This window comes from Cibotium barometz, chromosome 21 (assembly GCF_041138505.1).
Source record: "Cibotium barometz isolate CiBa-2024 chromosome 21, ASM4113850v1, whole genome shotgun sequence".
NCBI lineage: Eukaryota > Viridiplantae > Streptophyta > Polypodiopsida > Cyatheales > Cibotiaceae > Cibotium > Cibotium barometz.
The window spans coordinates 11,827,951-11,849,454 of record NC_141066.1 but is presented as its reverse complement, the minus strand read 5'-3'; the positions used below and the strand labels follow the sequence as shown (position 1 = coordinate 11,849,454).

Sequence of the window (21,504 nt, the reverse complement as noted above, 5' to 3'; positions counted from 1 at the left end):
GAATCTCTCCCAACAAAGATTGATAATATTGAGGATATGGCAAACAAAAAGAAGTTTCATGCTCCCTAGAACCAAAAATGCTCCGCAAGGCCCGAGGAGCCATCATCCATGCACAAGTCAAAACCACCCTCAACAATCACTATAGGGTATCCATCCATCGACGGAGTGCCATGTAAGTCCTTCAACTGCCAGAAGTAGCCTCCTATCTTGACAAGGTTGGCCTCAATGCCTTAACACCACCACCATGAGACCCAAATCTCCCTCTCACCTTTCACTTCATGAGTCCCACCACAACAATGTAACACGGGGAAGTAGAGATGATGGATGGATCACAACTAAGGATAACTCTCAATGAGGATTTCAAAGGGAATGTATTCTTTGAAAATGGCAGCAAACTTGACATGTGGGGAACACAAGGTTAATGAATTTTCCCAATACAAGAGTTCTTGTTCTAACTCAAATCCGTAACCAAGAACAGAATTAATCAACCAAGATCTCTCCCAACAAAGATTGATAATATTGAGGATATGGCAAACAAAAGGAGTGAATCTCAAATTGGAGATGCATCGCCTACAAGTTTCCAAAATAACTACTAATAGAAAATTTTAAAATGTCTAAAATGTATACTTTTCAAATACCACCATTCCACCCTCGCATGATAGGTAAAGTCTTTCATTTTTGTTCATAGCCATTCTCCCTCATGGGAGAAATGATATGAAGCTAGCATGTACCTTGATTTATCTAACAAGAAATTGACATCCTTGGGACCAAAATAGAAAAAAAATGACCGTGCACTCTTAGCTTCTCAATTAAAAAAAATTAACACACTTAAGAATTGATGGCTGAATGCTAATGCTTGGTCACACAAGCTACCAGAAAACAATCAATGCCAATGGTTTAAAGATTGACAACCCAGTAAAAGGTGCACATTGTAATCTAATGTTATCACATTGCTGATTACCATTCTTATTGCCCACGATAATTTATCCACACAGCTTTACAAGGAGGAAAAATGTGAAGCAAATTACAAGATATACTAATGAAAGTTACTACATATCACATTGAAAGCAGGAACCGAACATAAGAGCGCTTGGGTAGTGAAGGCTTGTTATTAACTGTGCCCTGATCAGCTGAGAATCTTGTTGACTGTTAACGTCCTTAAGATCTAATGTAAGTGTTCATAACTTACAAAGACCAACATCGTAACACATTCACAAACTGTGATACTTGAACCTTAAACCATTCAGTCATTGATGTGCAGAACCACATTTTCATGGACTCCAACCAAGGACTTGTTGATTGTTCAGGTCCTTAACATCGAATGTAAGTGTTCACAACATACAAACATCGAAAGTAAGTGTTCACAACATACAAAGACCAACCTCTTGTCACATTTGCAGACTGCTGTACTTAAAACCTTAAACCATTCAGTCATTGATGTGCAGGAACACATTTTAATCAACTCCAACAAGGACCCTTATGTTGGACATGTTTATGAACATCGACCTTGCATCTTAACAGCCCAACTGTAAATTTATGGTGATTTGTACACATACGAAACTCACTTTGTATGTCGATTACATGTGAGACACCTTTTTATTACCATGTAGTGTTGTCCTTGAGACGTAATAGTTGGTAAGCCAGCAAGTAAAGCATCAAAAAAGACACTTTCAAAGTTCCCTTCATTCCCCAAGAGTTTGGCAGTATCATCCTCTCCTAACATGCTAAGCCCAGTTTCCACTATGCCATGACCTTCGTTATATAAAGCAGCAGTTTCCACTCTTTGCCATGACTGGTGACTTCCACATGGTCTTCCTTAATAAAACCAGTCTGCTCCAAAGGGTGTTGCTTTGCTATCCAAAATTGCATGATGCTCTAAAAAGCACTGCTTTGCTGCCAACAAGAGCTCCATTCTAGCACCCATTAAGAAACGGTACCAATTAATTACATGAAAGTCTCAAGTCTCAAGGATGCTACACTTCTGCTCTCAGAAGGAAGAATCTGATTGCAGTCACATGGGCTATCTAAAAACACCACAATCCGATGCCACCACCGACAGATGAGATATTCCAACATTAACTAGGAGAGGTGTGAGGTGGTAGCAGTTTCTTTACTTTACATGATCATAGCATGGCCTCTTGCACTCTCGTTCTTGCCCATCTCTGTCCAGGTGATAAAGGTTGGTTCCAGTCTCATCTTGATGGTCCCAGTTATATGCATGCCGATGTTTGCCATCTACAGCACCATCCTGGTAGCGAACTTCCAGGTTTGCAACCAGAACTACTTGTTCACTAGGCTCTGGTTTGGCAATGCACAAATTGTCATCAATGCTTGCCTTCTTCAAACCAGTGCAGGGTTTATTCCGCTGGTCTTGATGGTATAACTGTTCAATACCACCCTCGACTTCCGTCTCTGCCCTGCCTTTTGTTTTCACGACAGACCTTTTCTCTGCAACCTGGGGTGTGCGAGGAGGCACCTCACTGGCTGCTACACTTACACCTGCACTACTGGCCGCACTCGAGCTGAGAGTCAGTTCTCGGTGTTGTTCATATAATTCCAGCATTTGATTGCTCACATCTGCAAAAAAGACACCTTAAAACCTCAAAACCCGATGAAAAAATATTCAGGGGAAACGCAAATTCTGGAGAAGCAGTCTCACCTTCCAACTGTCGGGCGGTAACCTCAAACTCTTGCCACCATATTTTGTCCCCTTCAGTAGGAAGCTTGACCTTTAGGAACTTAGCAGCAAGAAATATAGCCCCAGCTGCAATATGATGAGCCTTAAATTGCAAGCACAGTGAAGTGCGCAACCTGCACATTTTTTTCTTCAACAGATTACACGTGTGAAGTCCTTGTATTTCCAAAATTTCTCTGAAGGTGAAGGCCATGATGAAGCTGGTTCGTACAAACAATGTAAAAAATGGGTTTTCAAAGTGCATACCCATCATTTAAAAAGTTCCATGCCACTTGAGCCAGTTCATTCTGAGCAACTTTGAGATTCTTGACAGCAGTAACCAAAGGTTTGTACGGGTGGTTGACATTCAGATCAAAGCCAAGGGTTGTAAGAACCAGGCACTCCCCTAGCAACACCAGCTCTTTTTCTCGATCATAGACCTCCTGAAATAAAAGGGACTAAAATCAGCCACGCGATACAAAGCAAGCCAGAAACATCCACTCTAAACCAAACTTCCACTCGGTCATTTTATTGAATCATTTTCTGTTATATTATCCATCACCTTCAGCTTTATCCTTTGTACAGCTGCCGGGTCTCTCTTGTGCCTGATCTCATATGAGAGAAATAACACATTTTGAAGCAATTTTGGCGTCTCCTCCACTTTTCCAGCCAGGAACATACAAGCCGTTGCGATTGTCTGCCAGGATAGATATACATCAAGAATCCCATACAAACTGCTCTTAGAGAACCTCTACAAATGGTAAGACGCATCAAACTGACTACTATCACCATGGAAGAGAGAGAGAGAGAGAGAGAGAGAGAGAGAGGCGCCATTAAGAATATTTAAAACAGGAAAAATGATATGAACAGCATGACTTAAACACATTGAATGCTAGACATACGCAACAATGTCAACATTTATTTTAAAAAAGCATGAATGGATGAGACACCGGCAAGCCTCTCTTCGACAAGAAAACCTGATATTTATCCAAGACTGCAAACAGATTCGCAACACAAATGACTGGTCTCTGACTAAAGATTGCATCTGAATTGACGACTAAAAATGATTTGCTCAATGACAATAGGCAGAACTTTTACCTTTCTATGATGATGTTTGTTGTACTCATTAATCCTGCTGCTGTAACCTATAATCGAACCCTGTCCAAAGAGCTTCCCCGTTGACTAGCTCAAACTCAAGAAAGAAAATTCAAGAAAAAGAAGCTGACGCATAAAAACGAGAGAGAGACAGAGAGAGAGGAACCAGTTTGGAAGGCACATGAGAATAACAATGAGTAGAGGGTGCACGATGGTATCACAATGACCTTGAATGTAGGCCTCCACAGACCTCTAGCACACAAGACAAGGGCCTCAATGTTGGAACATCCATAGCTTCTCTCAGGAAGGCACATGAGAATGACAATGAGTAGAGGGTGCACAATAGTAAACACAATGACCTTGAATGTAGGCCTCCACAGACCTCTAACACACAACCACAATGGCAAAAGTATCATGCAGCGTAAACAAGAGGAAAAGTAGACCTCTGCACTAGCAATGAAAACTCCCCCAGAGGTTTAAAAGCTTGAATTGATAGTGAAAACTCCCCTAGAGGTTTAAAAGCCTGAATTGATAGTAAAACTGCAATAAAATAGACACAAAATTGGAAGACAATAATTCCACTTTGGCAAGACTGAGCTCTTCCTGCCCACACGAGCTCAACTCTCCAAAAAGCTCCACAAAGTAACATCATGTATAGAGTATGGACTGACAGTCACATGGCAAAGAGACAACACATGATCTCCAGCCATGATTCTAGATAGCCTCTCCATTTCTATTGCCCTATATTGATATCGTCCTGTGATTAGCTCTTCTCTTTAAGAAACCAACTTGTTTACAGCGTGAATCACGATAAGTCAGCAGAATCATACTTCTACAGCCCAAACTCAGATCTCCCCACCCACAAACGTTTAACTTTCCCTGCTGCCCCTCCTCATGTGTTGACGGTGTACATTGTGCCCCCACAGCTAACCTGTTATAGACAAAAGCAACCCCATCATCATAGATCATAGAATACTTGGTTGGAATTGAATTTTGTGAAGCTCACCCCCAAGACAAATGATCACCCAAAAAGTCAAGATGTAAAAATGAGTTAGCTGAAGCAAGAAAGCAAGTTCTCAGAACCCCTGGTGAAAATTTCAACCACTACCAGCTCTTCTAAAACAGAAAGATTGCAACTAGGACAATCCCGGCAGTGAAGTGGTGGCCATACCACATAACTATAGGAACGCTGCTACAGCTGCAAAAGGGTGCTAACTACTGCCAAAAAAAAAAGTGTGGTCCAGGCAGAAGATGAATGCAGGTAGTAGTTGTCAAGTAGTGAGGTGCCAAAACCTCAACAAGCAGTGGAAAGCAGGCATGTAGTAAAAACCAGCACAAGATAAAACCGGTCTATGGACACATAAAGCGGTAATTCATTCACAAATAACCTGGACTTACTTAGACACACAATCACAGAATCCTCGCTCAACAACACATTGGCCCCGAAGTCCGGCGTCCCTTGCGGTATTTCTTTATTGTTAAAAAGTTGGAAAATACAAAGCACGAGTGCAACAAAGCACTCTACTTGCACCAACTGAGTTTTACAAATTCTAGGAGAAATTTGCCAGCATAACTGTACTAAAACTGTTCCATAACATCTCAGAATGAGTCCCAACTGACAGGCTCACTTCCATAGGCATCAGACTACCCAATGGATTCACACAACTGTACCTGATTTTATTTGATGAGAGCATTACCATAGTCTGCAAGAGAAAGAGAGAGAGAGAGAGGCTGTGGGGAGCAAGCTCAACCCTCAATACATGAGTTGCAGGGCAAGGGAGTGCACCACAATAGCTCTTAACCTGCAACAACCCACCATAATGGCTGCAAATGAGCCTCATTCAGCCCAAAATCCCACACTTCCCTCTTCCCAGTGTGGAAAATGCACATAAATTTGACACTTGGCACATTTTTTAAGCCTTTTCCACATGCAATCTTCCAAGCTAAAAATCTCCTGACTGGTTCACACTCTCACAACAGTCCTTTGCTAGCTTTTGGTCCCCTTGACATTCTGCACAAACTGACGCGAAGACTTTTCAATTCCGACACTGCCAAAAATAGCAGTTCCCTAGATTTTAGGGATGATGTCATCTGCATTCCTTCTGGTCTCCTGACCATCTTTGACCACTATGGTCACTTCAAAATTCAAGATACATTCACATTTCGGTGGCGGCCACTTACTAGTGTAAACCGGCCTATGCCCTCATTCAGTGGCCATGTCCTGGACACTGTCATTCATCTTTCAATGCAGTTCTCAGGCTTAGCCAACCACTGGTCCAAAGTCCCACTGGCTGACCCATTCTGACATTGCAATGGCCCAAGCCCATCCGAGAGATCCCGGGGGCAAAATAACAGCAACCAAAGAGAAAGAAAAGAAAAATATATATATTTATAAAGAAATGTAAATAAAGAAAACAACCGCAAAAAGTTTCACCTCCTGGTGACACAAGACATGAGGACAAGGTATAGAAAAGGCTTTGCCTGCAGAGAATAAATAGTTTTGTCAACTCCTCAAATGTACACAAGCTGACAAATATAAAGACTAGGCTAGGCACCCAGTCTGAAGCTCGGTGCAGTTAAAGACAGTGAGTGGCCAATAATGCATTGAGCCCTAATCTTCAAATTCCTGTGGTCATCAGAAAAAACTAGGTCAGTGTGATTTATTGAATCAATGAAGCACCTCTTTAACATAAAGCGCCCACACCCTGGAAACACTTGAATTTGATGCATCCAAAATCAAAAAAATAAATAAATATACTGTGTCTTTGCAAGACCTTCCCAATTCCTGAACACCACCCATACATTCAATTGCATTAAATCTGTTCGTCATTGTGTCCAGTCTCCAAAAGCTCGAGTACACCCTAGGCGTAAGATTCCCCATTCATGTACAACGGATGCCAGGTGGTCATGGAGTGAGACACAAGGTCAATTTCCTGTGCAAAGGCCCCAGGACCTTAGGACATGCAAAACACCTCACTCTATTTATGGGTGATATCTTGAACCATACGTAGCCCTTGACCACATATCTCATCAAGTAGGGAAACAATACAACTGAGAAGATAAAAGAACTAAAAAACATCTGAAAGAAAAGGGATCAAGACTCAATCCTTCGAGACATTGACGAGATGCACTCTAAACCATAGTGTGCCATAGAAAACCAACCATGTAAGAAAGCACACATCGTCAAGACTCCTCTTAGACACGTTAGAGAACTCATCCGTAATACTATCTACTATAACCCCATGCATTGACAAGAGTCCAAAACTTAGTCTTAACATAGCATCACCTTAGCATCTAGGAAATTCAAGTAAATTATACCAAATAAAGAAAAGATAACAAACCTTGAAACTCCGTGGATTGGTAAACATGTTTAAGCAACAAATTAAGTGCACAATCACAAACACAGTACTAACCTTTACTTGAAAAGACTCCTTTAAGAAACCACTTCTGAATCAAAATGTTACTTAAGTTTTGATAAAATAGATGAAAATGGAACACAGCAAAGCACGAGGAAAATATCATGGAGGATCTTTCTCCCCTGTATCCGATACTTATTTGGGCACATGGATTTTTTGCAGGTGTTAAAACAAGACTCCATGGCAAAATGACCATTTAAATAATTGAAATGAGGTTACTCACATATCTATCATTCTTTGCATGTGATTGTCGGAGAAAGAAGCGGTGACAAAAAACGATTGACGTAGCGATTGTCACTTGAGGACTGCACATTCCATCACAGTGAAAGTTAGCAAAGATCCCTCCCTCCCTCCCGCTCTCTCTCTCTCTCTCTCTCTCTCTCTCTCTCTCTCTCTCTCTCTCACACACACACACACACACACACACACCAAGTGGCAGCCAGATACTCCTAATAGTTAATTCGTATGTCACCTTAGCCAGTCCTATCTTCACCATGCACCCGCCTGCTTACCACAAGGATATCATGCTTTAACTCATTTGGATAGAGAGTGCATCCAAGCCTACTTTAAGAAACCCAGTACCAAGAGGTTATTGTTTGACACATTGGTGGTGAGGCCAGCTATGATGTATGGGGATCCTTTTTGAGGAGGTGAATTGGGAGAGGAGCACTGGAGGACAGAGAGAGTGCACATGATGATGTTTTCATGTATAATCAAGAGTAAGCCCTCTATACCACATGAGATAGTCTTGGCTGAGTTTGGGGTAGAACGAGTGGTCGTTGATGTTAAGATTTAGGGCATCTCATGGTTTTCTATTTGAGAGAGGGCTTATTTGTGGCTGTGCCCGGCCAGTGAGAGGTCCACAGTTGGTTCCGTTTCTATGAGATTTAGGGCCATTCTGGAGGCTGTTTCCAGACGGGTTTTTGGGCCAGGGCTAGGACCAGTCGGCCACCCTTCAGTAAGGGGCCGACCAGATCTGGTCGGCCATCTGCTCAGGGCCGACCTCCTTGCTGAGCTGGCCGACCTCCTTGACTGAGGCCTATTTATAGGCCACCCCCTCTTCAGTTGTTCTTACCTTTTGGGATTGATTCCTGGACGCCCATCCTTGTAGCCTTCCCCTGTTGAGTACAGTTGCTGTTGCCTCACCCGTGTCTTATCTGTGTGCATCTCTCTCTCTCTTGATTCTCGCAGCATTCACTTTCCTAACATGGTATCAGAGCTCAGGTTGGCTCGGGATTCAGTGAGGGCACCTGAAAGAGGCGATTTACTGCAGGCATAGCGATGTCTCTGTCTCCAGTCGGCAACAGTTTGGGGCAGCTGTTCAGTCTTGAGTTTCTCAGTGGTAGTACGATGCAGCCTTTTCTGATGAAGGCAAAGGTCATTCAGCTTTTATCGATGGGAGCCGCATTGACTTCTCTTCAGTTGTCGGCACTTATCATCATCAAACTCCCGCTTGATTATGATATGGTTTCCCGGGCATTGTGGGTTCAGGTCACGAGTCAGCAGTTGGATTTCGATGCCCTCAGTCCCTTGTTGCTCGAGGAAGAGTCCCTTCTCATGTCCCAAGGCAAGTTGTCAGTTACTACCCGAGGTGATGCGGCCCTTGCTGGTCTGGAGAAAACGAAGAAGAGCAGAAGCAGGTGTTACAAGTGTGGGAAACGAGGACACTTGGCGAGAGATTGCAAAACCAAGAAGGATGCTGGCTCGTCATCTGATTCCGAGGCCGACCTTTCCGCAAAGGGTGGCCGTTCCTTGAGGGCTGAATTGGCACCTGTTGCCCCGTTCTAGGGCAGGTTCCCCCTTCCACGATGTCACAGCCAAAGAGGGCAAGTGGGAGGCAGGGTGATGGGTTGCTTCTGACCCTTATCAGTTGACATTCTAGCAGGCAGCAGCGACAGTTTTTTTTTTGCGTTATGGACCAATGGTGTTTGCGTTCATTGCTTGTTTGTGCATCGACTATGGACCTAGTGAGTCTAGTGTTCGAAGTCAGAGGTTCCGCTATGGGATGAGTTCTCTGGGAGGATTTTGGCTTTGGTGTGTTCCAGCCAACATTCTCCAGGCAGGGACCTACAGCATCAGCTTGGGAAAGAGTTGTATGTACCCTTCTTCTTTGGCGTTCATGGCGGCATCTTCATCGGATGGTGTATTCAGATGTGTTGCTCACCATGAGCTGCAGAGAGGGTGTTAAGATTTAGGGCATCTCATGGTTTTCTATTTGAGAGAGGGCTTATTTGTGGCTGTGCCCGGCCAGTGAGAGGTCCACAGTTGGTTCCGTTTCTATGAGATTTAGGGCCATTCTGGAGGCTGTTTCCAGACGGGTTTTTGGGCCAGGGCTAGGACCAGTCGGCCACCCTTCAGTAAGGGGCCGACCAGATCTGGTCGGCCATCTGCTCAGGGCCGACCTCCTTGCTGAGCTGGCCGACCTCCTTGACTGAGGCCTATTTATAGGCCACCCCCTCTTCAGTTGTTCTTACCTTTTGGGATTGATTCCTGGACGCCCATCCTTGTAGCCTTCCCCTGTTGAGTACAGTTGTTGTTGCCTCACCCGTGTCTTATCTGTGTGCATCTCTCTCTCTCTTGATTCTCGCAGCATTCACTTTCCTAACAGTTGATACTCTCTTTCAGACGATCATCTATATTTCCAATTTGTACACATCGCCTTCCGAGGATAGCATTTGATTCTTCTAAACAATTGGCACGATAGGGCCAAAGTAGGTCCTAGTGCTCGCGAATCGCGAGTTGGTTCAACATGCACGGCCTCCAAATGGACCGCCTTCCCTCTTTTGCCAGTAGTTTGGACTCCCCATTCTTGGATCTCTCCAAAAAGAGATCAACCATCTGGTACCACCTGGACTTTACCCGGCTTCACATGAGTCATACATGGGTGTCCCCACCACAGCTTCCCACAAAGCTCCAATTCTAGAGAGGGTTACGAAGGAGAGCTTCATTGAGGCACCAAAGTATCTTCAAGGCCACAAGACTCATGCGATGAAAATCAACACCGTCCAGTTGTAGGTATCCTCCCATTGCCTTCGGGTTGAGTATGGGAGAACTAAAGGCATTTAGGTTGACATCGATGCTACTTGCTCAATCTTTGATGCGGATGATACTTACGGCATGGATTACTTTTCTTGTCCATTGTACATGAAGGGCTCAACAAGCCTTGTTTCTGGGATACTTAGCTTTGTACTTTCATGTTTTACCGACACTCAATCTACTCATGGTGTAATGCACTGCAAGGCAGACTAATTATTGATTGCTAAGGGAATGGTGTGCCATGACAGCTTCGGAAATCGTCACTTGGGCTCTCAACCATGATGGCCCGAGCCCAAGTGCCGGCACTTGGGCTAACATGGCCTTAGTGCATTCTCTTGAGAGCTTCGGAAATCATCACTTGGACTCTCAACCATGATGGACCAAGCCCAAGTGCCGACACTTGGGCTATCATGGCCTTAGTGCATAGGTAACCAAGCTGCCCTATGGCCTTCAAGCTGCAAGCATGCCTCTCACGCTGCAACCATGACGACCCAAGCCAAGGCACCGATCATGATGGCCCTCAAAGGAGTAACCATGATGGATGCCCTCAGCCATGATGGCCCAAGCCCAAGTGCTAGCACTTGGGCTAACATGGCCTTAGTGCACATAAATTCACATGCATCTCACCACCTAAATGCTTCGGTTGTCTTTGCTATAGGAGAGTGAGAATACATGGTCTAGAGTGGTTGTTAATACATGATCTAAATACATTGTCTTTGCCATCTATGGTTTTGCTTTAATAGGAGATCATCATGCCGCCAAAGAAGTAGAAACAAATCAAATGGAGTCATCGATGACTGAGAGTGAAAGCTTGTAAGTGAAGGCGTCTTACATATTAGTAGTGCTATGTGTGAACATGGACTTACCAGGGGCCATTGGGTTTTCCCCCTTGGACATCTAGTGTGAAAGGACACCACACTTTATGTCTTGTCTTGTACTTCATTTTCTTATAATTCAATATATGTGCAAGTACTTCTCCCACTCCTGCTCCCAATCGTGTTGCTTCTTGAAGCTGCAAGATAACACAAAAATTTAGGGGTTTTAGATTTTTGTGCAATTAGCGCACATTACAACCCAATTTCATACATAAATTTGGGACTTTTCTATTTAGGAGCACCATTGCTGCCCCTTTACAGGTTTTTGGCACAAATTTGTTGTATACAGTCAATTCGCAGGCATTTTGTGGGTAATTCATTTGCATAAGATCAGCAGAGTTGCCTGGCACAGCACATTGGTGCTTTTGGGATTTGCCTACAGAAGCGTTTGCTCTTTCAAGAGAAGTATTTAGCACGTTGTCAGTTTGTGCATTCAGTCATTATGGCACAAAATGCAACGGATGTATTTGGTGTACTCACTTAACAAGATATGTTGGATAGCACCAACTATTCACTTTGGAGCTTTATGGTCAAAAAATTGCTTCTGGCTAAAAGCTTGTGGAGTTATGTGAGCGGGGATGAACCTCGTCCTATAGACATTGCACCTGCCACTCCAAGGTGAGGTGCTCAACATGCTGTAAAGCCTTTAGTTGCCACTCCGGATTTTTAAAGGTGGGATGCACGGGTGACGTGAAAAAAGGGCTTGAAAACTTGGACATGAAAGAACATCACAATATGGCTGATCTTCTTTCTAAGATCCAAGATCTTAGAGAGCAATTACTCAATATAGATGAAGTCGTACCGGAAAAAGAACTTGTATCCAGGACATTGAATTCATTGCCAAAGTCATACCTCAACTTCAACACTTCTCTCACCTTGTCATTGAGAGGCAACCCTCAATCCCTATTGTTTGAGGAGTTGGTTGGTTTGCTATTACAAGAGAAACAACACAGAAGAATAAGTCCTCCATGGCACATGTAGGTGATCAAGCTTTGGTTGCCCATGATAAGGGCAAGGGAAAAGCAAAGAGTGGCTATCAGCCCAAGGCTGATTCTGGACAAAGGCAAAAGTGATACAGATGAGCCCAAGAAGAAGGGCAAGTGGCACTACTGCAAGAAACCAAGGCACTACATTAGTGAGTGCAATAAGAAACTGGCTAAAGAGAAGAAAAAGGAATCGCATTTGATGTCCATTAAGACATTGTAAACGGAAGGGGCAACTAAACACAGAAAATCTAATCAATCATAAAATCTGAAAATACACATATGCATGCCAGATAAAACAAGATGACAAAGCTCCACAGTACACCACACTAGGGGCCAGAAGATGGGCTGAACACCCCCCCCCCAACAATTGTGCACAAGCATGCAAACCTCCGGTCGGAAGGAAAACTCTCTAGAAGCCCACGACCAGCTCTTCCTCCCTGTTTTTAACCTCTGTCCAACCTCTATTCAAGAGGTAAATCAGCCGGCCAGCAGTGGAGAACATGCAAAAGGAGTCGGCCACCTTCTCTTATGCATCCGGTGAACTTTAGTCGCGATGGATGGCTGTAGAAAGTTGCCAACAGGCTGAAAACCAGCCGACCAGCCCTCATGCACTCCTAAAAAGCATGTGCCCCCTCCAACCTGGAGTTTTCTCAATAATAGAGGCTTCCCCGCTGAAAATAGCCCACACGTGTGCTTTTTTGGTCCAGAAAGGGGCGCCTACATGAAGGCAGTCCAAATAATGTCCAGTGCCCGGTCTTTGGCCGCCACGTGTATTAAATAAGTCCTGCTCAATGTGTACTCACTTATAAGTTGTCCCGTCACTTATAAGTAAGCGTGAACCTACACCCATAATTATTAACATGTGAACTCATAAAGCTGTAAATTGAGTTTTTGGGAATACTTACCACCGGCAAAACACATGTAGACCACCTGTCAGTCCCAAACAGGTGTGCACATACACGTCCACAAGGTGCCCAGGCGTCCCCGGCCCCATGGACAACACAGGCAAAAATCTCAGGCATTGTCCACGCAAACAAGAGAAGTCATCCAAAGATAAAATCAAAGTCAAGCACACACATGAGTGCAATTATATTGGAAGAAACACCCATCTGCTTAGTTGTATCCGATAAAATGTCCAGGGCTCATGATCCTTCCGGAACCTTCCCAGTACATAAATACACAAGATCTCTAAGATAGCTAGTCCTAGAGACTTTCATAATGTTTGGCTCCCTGGCCATACATGTACACCATGTCAGGCCCCACAAGCCACACATGTACTATCATGTCAAGCTACACCAGCCATACATGTATTGTCATGTCAGGCTCCATATGCCACACACACACCATGTCAGGCTACACCAGCCCTACATGTATGTCATGTTAAGGTCCACATGCCACACATGAACAGTAGAAAAATAACAAGGCTTGCCAAAATAAACTAGTAGTCCGAGGATTTCTATCCCCCACAATAGACTTGGGCATGCCATGATGTTTGAAAATCTGAGCTAAGAACAACTTCGCCATGTGCTCTGGCTTGATTGTTTTCCTCGTAGGAGTAAAGTGTGCCTGTCTGCTAAAACGATCTATAATAGTCCATAAGCCATCGTTTCCATGTGCCGATTTCGGCAGATCCATAATGAAATCCATAGCAATGCTTTCCCATGGTTCCTGGGGAATGGGTAAGAACTGAAGTAAACCAGGTGTCTTGTGTCTGTCGAACTTGACTTTCTCACACACTATGCATTCTCACACATAGGCTTCAATATCCCTGCGTAGAGCTGGCCAAAAGAAAAATCTTTCCAAAGCCTGTGTAGTAGCCAGAATACCACGATGACCAGCATATGTGTAACATGCGGAAGCTTCGGAGAAGATCGATAACTTCAATGCTCAAAAATCAGCACTCTTTTCGCGATGGAATTAACACACAAAACTGAATGAAGATGTGCAGAAAATAGAGAGAGAGAGAGAGAGAGAGAGAGAGAACACAGTATTGGGTCCCAAATACCCGCTGTAGGGCCCCCACCACGGATGGTTTATTTGCTTTTTTAGAACGATGTAAATCTGAAAAGAAAATACAGAAATCTTGACCTTTCTTGGCTGAGAAAACTCTGCCCTTGACCTACAATCCTTCACCCCTTTGCTTTAGCAACTCCTTGGCTTGTCTAGCCCTTGTATCCTTGAGCTCTTGATGAAATCTGAGATGAAACAATGGGATTGTGGACTCCTCTATTTATACTACTCCAAGATGAGCAGTCGGCTAGCACTGAATTGTCCCACGACTGATAAATCAGCATTTAATGCTAGAAAAATCCCATAAAAGCTGCGCTTCTTTCTCTTGTTGGCTGGGCATCAGGCGCCTGCTTTAAGCCAAGTTTGGACACTGTTTCTAGGCTGTTTGGGGACTGGGCTGCCCCATACTTGCCCTACAGCCATACAAAGGCTGCATATCTTGTATGTTTTCCCCTAGCCTGCCCCTAGGGCTGTCCTACAGCCCCTCCATGGCTGGTGGGTTCAGCCAAGGCCTTCCTGGCCCTCATGGGGGTGGTTTCACACCATCCCCGTGCCCACACTAAGACTTGGGGTAGCCCTATGGGCTAGCCCCTTGTTCTAAAAGCAAACTCTAACTAACTACACAGTGATCTGGCACCCGGTACCATACCAGATACACAGAATCACTCACATCATTCCAGAGGGAGACTCACAGCGTGGACTGGCACTGTTTCATGTGCAGGACACTGCACACCTGACCTTGGACTCCTGTGCAGGACAATGCACACCTGACCTCAGACGACTAAGATGGATCCCTGGCTGACTTGTCCCGGACTGGGCTCACATGGGACCAGTTCACCATCTCAGGTCCTGCACCTTCTGTACAAAAATGTCTACGTGGCATCCAAGTGCGGGATGCACGTGACATGCCCTTCTTTTTAACTTGACGGAAGCTGCATAGCCTCCAAATAATTTGTCAATAACGCCGGATAGTCTTCGAAAAACTCTTTGTCGAGCCATACCGCTTCGTGGGTCCCTCGGTTCTGAAACTTCGTGAGGAACTGTCTTAGTCTTCGGCCTGAGCCATGCTTGAAACACTGCAGAAGGATCTGTTCAGGAACCATAACTTCTGCTTCATCAACAATATCTGGTTCCGCTTCGTCTTTGACTTCTGAAGGGATAGGACCTGCATATGGTTTTAACCAACTAACGTGAAACACATCGTGCATAGTCCAACTCGAAGGTAGCTTTAACTGCATAGACACCTCATTAATCTTTTTCTTGATGGAAAAAGGTCCGAAGCTCCTGAAAGACAACTTTGGGCATCGCTTGCCCACCTGTTTCAACCTTTGCTTCATAATCCGAAGATAAACCCAATCCCCTTCCGAAAACTTCATATCCCTTCCGTCTTTATTGACCTGTCGAGTGTAGGCCTCTTGCGCTTTAGCCAATCTGTCTTTTATTGACTCTAAAATCTCATGGTAAGACTCTGTCACTCTGTTCGCTTCAGGTACTGAAGACGAGGTCCTGGTCAACAATGACTCGAAAGGTCTTCCAAATGCTGCCTCGTATGGAGTCCTGCCAATAGCTGAAGAAAAAGAATCATTCAAAATAGCTTGAACTAAAGGCAAATAAGATTCCCACTTACCTTGCTGATCGTGGACATAACACTTCAGCATATCAAAGGCCAACTGGTTGTATATCTCTATCTGGCCGTCCGTCTGTGGGTGCAATGCATTGGAAAAATTCAATTTAGTACCAAAGTTATCAAACAATGCCCTCCAAAAATGACTGGTAAACTTGGCATCGCAGTCTGACACTATGGTCCTAGGAATCCCGCCAATCGGGTACCAATGCCGAATGAACAACTCGGCAACATGCTCGGCGGTCACATTGGCCCTGCAAGGAATAAGCATAACAAATTTGCCAAATCTATCAATGATAGTTAAGCACTGCGTATTACGCTTACTTGGACTGGGAGGCAGATTCGTGATTCGTGACAAAGTCCATTGAAATATCTTGGAAAGGACTCTCAAGAATTGACAAGGGCTGTAATAACCCTATCTTCTTTCCGGGAGGAGCTTTAACCTTATGACAAATATCACAGCGTTGTACATATGTAAACACATCTCGCCTCATCTTTGGCCAATAATATTGCCGTTCCAATTTCTCCAGAGTCGAATTCATACTCCTATGACCACCTATAATGGCGTCATGGACATCATGGAGAAGAGCTGCCCTGAACGACTTTATAACACACAGTCGACCTCTGTAGAAAAGCCAACCATCGCATATCAAAAAGTGGCATGGTCCTATGGCATCCAATGCATGTTCCACTGTGTACCGAATTCCTTGGAATCCGTGTACATGTGCTTCATGTCATCTAGTCCTGTACCAACAAGATCGAATCTAGTGGTTTGAATCGTAGTCACTTGTCCCTTCATGCTCAAAGCATCGGCCACTAGATTGGCCTTTCCTGGAAGGTACTAAATCATACCACCGAATTGCTGGAATATCTGACTCCAGCGGTGTAACACGCGGAAGCTCTGGGAGTCTTCTTTCAGCCCTAAACACTCTTGGAAACCCATCTGATGCAAAAACGTAGATATAGAGAGAGAGTAGAGAGAGAGAGAGATGTGCTGGAAATTCAGTATATTGATATGGTACAAAAAGGTACCCCTACTACAGCCATAGGCTGCCTTGTACAAAAGGTGGTGACAAGAGTGCAACAGTGCCCCTACACAGACAAGAGGGCCACGAAGTCTTTCCACACGCTCACTACCGCTTAAACCAAAGGTAACCTCTTTCGAGGTGCAACAATAAGACGAAAGCTACCTCAGAATCCCAACCTTCTCTCATGGATAATGACTCCTTACAGCCATATCCAGCATCATATTAGGCATAACTGTATAGAAAGCCAGGCTCTGATACCAATGTAAACGGAAGGGACAACTGAACACGGAAAATCTAATCAATCATGAAATCTGAAGATACACATATGCATGCCAGATAAAACAAGATGACAAAGCTGCACAGTACACCACTAGGGGCCAGAAGATGGGCTGACACCCCCCCCCGGCCATACATGTACACCATGTCAGACCCCACAAGCCACACATGTATTATCATGTCAAGCTACACCAGCCATACATGTACTGTCATGTCAAGCTCCATATGCCACACATACACACCATGTCAGGCTACACCAGCCATACATGTATGTCATGTCAGGCTCCACATGCCACACATGAACAATAGAAAAATAGAAGCTATAAGGAATTTTGTGACAGACATGATGATGATGTACACAGGTTTTGTCTCATAGGCCGTTTTTTGGCCTTTAGAAGAGGTTAATAAAATCTTTTTCTTTCTTTCTTTCTTTCTCCGTGTGTAGCCCAAATACCCGCTCTCTCTCTTGCACGCGATCTACAGTCACCTCTTCTTCTCCTCCTCCTCCTCCTCCTCCTCCTCTCCCCCAATTTCTCACAAATTCCCCAATATTCCCAATTCCCTAAATTCTCAATTGCCCAATTTCTCATAAATCCCCAATTTCTCGCCCAATTTTTCACGAGTCACAATTCCACAACTCCCCAATTGCCCAATTGTGACCACAATTGCCTAGGCTTTTACCATATTTTAAGTGCCTAGCTAGCACTAGGTAGGCCTCCAAATAATTCTACAAACTACAAGTTCTAAACCATTTTATTGTATTTATATAGAAAAAATTACGAAACCTCCACATTTCTTAGCCGAAAGACGAAACGTTTTGTCCCGAAACCTCAAAAACCCCGAAACGTTTCTGGTGACTATACTTATATAGTGATAGCTACGCCATAAATAGCTAACTTGCTATAAAAAACCTTAAGCCTATTTTATCAATCCATGAATCCAACCAAGGATTTGCCTACTAATACCTAATTCCAAGCCGTCGAACCCCATTGAAAGCGAATCCTCGGATCTTGACAATCACCCATAGCATCTTCTCAAGTCTCCTTGTTATGTACCTAGACACTAATCTACAGATTAGGGACCTAATCTAATGGTGTGTCTCCTTATGAATTCAAGAGGACGTGTGACTAATAAAAGGAGGGAGATTGTGTAACATCTCGATTGGCCTAAGGTTAGGAGGAGTGTGTGCTAACCCAAGCTAGGATTAAGCCTTGGCAGGGCGTGGGAACCTATAGGTTCACACATAGGCTAAGGACACTAGCAAGATGAGCACTAGACAACCGACCACATGGCCTAATAAGTGGTCAGGACACCACAACAATGTTGCATCATTCAAGAGTTACAAATATGCGTAGAACAGGCATGACACCATCATGCGCAGGATGTGCGCAACTCCAACTCATCCCCCGACAAGGGCTCACAATGTGTCCAGCCTTAGGGCCTTACAATTGTTTGCTTTAGCATGTCCATGGCATCCAAATGCGGGATGCACATGGGTGGGAGCTTAACACAAGGAAAGGGTTACTATAATGCTCTCAAACTTGGACTACAATGCAATTTTCAGGTCTGCAACATACTCAAGGCATTATCAAGAGGCAGCTGAGTTTGCCAGCTGCTAATGTCCTCTAAAAGGCCAGTTCATTATATAATCAGGATTTCCAACAGCCATTACATCTGCAAAGTCCTGATGTACTGAGAAATTCGGGAGAAATTCCACTGCCTCTTCTGGAGGAGTTTGGCCCACCATTACATCTGCAAAGTCCTGATGTACTAAGAAATTCGGGAGAAATTCCACTGCCACTTCCGGAGGAGTTTGGCCCACTAACCAGAATTATCAATTTCCCAAACCAATGATGCTTGAGGCTCTACCTGATGGTGTAACAGAGACATCTGCCAGCCCTCTAGTGCAAAATCTGGCAGATCTGAAGCAGCCCTTTCATTTGCAGCAGTAAAGCAGCTTCCTCCACACCTGTTACCATTTTGCTGTTACATTAATGTGCTTTTAACAACTTTCTGTGCGTTCAGTTCATCAACTATATTCTGATGTCAGATAATTCTGAAACTATTTGCAGTGGGTGGCCTTACAAGGTACTGATTGAAACACAATTTGAAAAAGTTTACAAGGATATGTACGGATTCACAGACTTCACAACACAGAGCTTTAGATGGAAAACTCTTGAGTCGTATAAAACTTCTGCCCTAAGTTTTTGAACATCTCTGCTTTAAAGATGATAAGCTGCTCAGATAAGCCACAGTTGTCGGTGATAGTACTAAAGAGATACCTGTCATTGAAGGACCAGCTACTTCTATCTCCTGCCTCTACCTACTCTACTATGCATTAGAGGTAGAACCCCTTGCTTGACATGCAACTCTGGCATTCTATGCAATGCTCATTGTTCTCTTTCTGGCCAGAACTTATGAACACAACTTCATACCTCACAACCGTGCTGATGAGCCTATGAGGCCAAGCAAAGAGCTTAAATGCATAAAGACCGTTCCGTTCCTTTTGCTGTGCTTGCTTGTGACACACTACTTCAGCCTGCAACTCTGCAACACTAGCCCTTATGCCAATAAAATTTGCAGCACTGCCTACCGCACAGACTCTTGCTGCACTCTTCATAGACTCATGAATGCATTCAAAAACAAGGAAACCAAGTTAAATGGCAGCTTGTTACTGAGTTACATTTGGTCTACTGTATGCAAAGAATGAAGTGATGGAAAGGCAATATAACAGCATTTCATGCCAAGAATTTGCAACAGGAGGCACTTACACTTTGAGCCGCATGCCAAGGTCTTGCAGGAAGATGCAGTATGACTTGCGAAGCTGATTCTCCTTAGCAAGGCTTATGCCGTCCCTTCTTGAAGCTGAATTCTGCTCAATTTGCTCACGGGAGAGGTACCAACTGGAGCTATAAAGATGCTCAGCGTTCTCTTCAGGGGCTGCCAACCCTGACTGACAAACCTCTCCCTCCATAGGCCCAGCCATCTCTCCCGCTTGCCACCCTCCTACTCTATCCTCCTTCACACGCACACACGCGCACTCGGGCGCCTGTGCGGTTGCCGACCAACTCAACTATATAACTGCAAGCAATGCATAAAACCCTAAACTCTATCAACAAACACGAAAGTTTGGCGGTGCCAGCTGAAAAAACTAATTCTTTTAGCTCAGCTATGAAAAAACACACAAAAACCCCCTTCGAACAAGAAACCCTAGACCTCATCAACAAGCACTAAAGCTCAGTCTATTTGGATTTCATGGCCGGTAAACGCTTCAAGGTTCGCCAATGAAGAAAACCCCAACCCCTGTCAAAAGACCACACCCCCTAACAACACTCGTTTCTTTTCGTGATAGCCCTAATCCTAAACCTAGCACTACTACTCAAAACTCTGTTTGCAAAACGAAATAACCCCCCTAAATCCCACTATGGAAACCCTAACCCTGCCATAGACTAAATCCGGCGTCATTAAAAACTTATTTTGCAACAAAAACGGAGGAAAACTATCCCGACTTGAAACGCCTTAGAAAACCCTAACCTTCACCGGAAAACCCTGACGCATGAATAATTCGATCAAACACTAATTTTGCAATGACAACGCGGTGGACCGCAAAAAAAAAAAATTTAAAGACCCAAACCCTAAAAAAGCTTGCTTGCTGTGATTGGAACTCTGATTTGTGATGGCAAAGGAGGGCCGAAAACGATGCAGAAAACCCGAATACCTGCCAGCAAACAGGTAGAAAAACCCTAAAACCAAGAGAAAGGGACATGGGAGTTACCTGGGCAAGAAATTGTGGTGAAAAAAGACGAAAGAAAATGAAAGATTTTTATTTTTGTAGTGTTGTGCAAGTTAGCTCACACTTCAATAAAACTAATGACTAATGAAGCATTACATGAAGCATTACCATCTTGGGTACATATTTAATTTAATTGTGCATAATTATTTAAATTATATAATCCGTCTATTTATCTACTCTTTATTAAACACAACTTATTCCCTCCTTCTGCACACACAGGGAGAAAAGGGGCAAGACAGAGGAGGATTTTTCACACTTGAGGTCACCTACTTGTGACTAATGAAGCATGAACCGACCATCTTGTTGGGTACATATTCTTAGGAAAACTAATGCCAATGGTGATGTAAATAAAATGAAGTCTCTAATTAACGAACTTGCATGACTTAAAGCAAATGTGGAAGAAAATGTGGCCCTAGCAGTATTGATAAAGTCAATATCTAAAGAGCACTACGGCAACCTCATCACCACACTGAAGAACCTGCCCAATCTCACCTTGGAAGGGATCATAGCCTGCTTCAAGAAAGAAGAAACGAAGCTAAAAAACAAAGAAGCAAGGGGAGACGGCTCCTCCTTCATAAAGAAGAACTTCAAAGGTATAAAGTGTTCCCTTTATGGTAGGAACAATAACGTAGAGAAGGATTGCTATTCATAGAAGCCGTGCAAACATTGTGGGAAAAAACAACCACAATTT

At 43.9% G+C, this 21,504-nt stretch overlaps 1 protein-coding gene across 4 annotated transcripts; it reads right to left on the bottom strand.

The window, feature by feature from the left end:
- Positions 1 to 1,413: 1,413 nt before the first annotated feature.
- On the bottom strand, positions 1,414 to 20,911 carry LOC147626865 (cyclin-T1-3-like). 4 transcript variants are annotated; one of them, XM_086815385.1, is made up of 8 exons: positions 20,796 to 20,909; positions 19,792 to 20,101; positions 7,409 to 7,490; positions 3,773 to 3,832; positions 3,237 to 3,371; positions 2,942 to 3,117; positions 2,660 to 2,811; positions 1,414 to 2,577 (listed from the first exon to the last, which is right to left on the bottom strand). In XM_086815385.1, the coding sequence occupies exons 2-8, from the start codon at positions 20,004 to 20,006 to the stop codon at positions 2,111 to 2,113; spliced, it is 1,287 nt and encodes a 428-aa protein (XP_086671511.1). In that variant the 5' UTR covers positions 20,007 to 20,101; positions 20,796 to 20,909; the 3' UTR covers positions 1,414 to 2,110. The 4 variants fall into 4 exon arrangements, with proteins under 4 accessions (XP_086671511.1, XP_086671512.1, XP_086671513.1 ...); XM_086815386.1 differs by lacking the exon at positions 20,796 to 20,909 and adding an exon at positions 20,655 to 20,760; XM_086815387.1 differs by lacking the exon at positions 3,773 to 3,832 and having other exon boundaries at positions 1,508 to 2,577; positions 20,796 to 20,911.
- Positions 20,912 to 21,504: the final 593 nt, after the last annotated feature.

Excerpts from the sequence above, each read along its gene's own strand:
- LOC147626865 (XM_086815385.1), bottom strand. The coding sequence starts at position 20,006 with ATGGCTGGGCCTATGGAGGGAGAGGTTTGTCAGTCAGGGTTGGCAGCC. Across the intron at positions 2,812-2,941 it reads TGGAACTTTTTAAATGATGG|GTTGCGCACTTCACTGTGCT; the intron begins GTATGCACTTTG and ends AAAAATGTGCAG. Across the intron at positions 2,578-2,659 it reads TACCGCCCGACAGTTGGAAG|ATGTGAGCAATCAAATGCTG; the intron begins GTGAGACTGCTT and ends TCTTTTTTGCAG.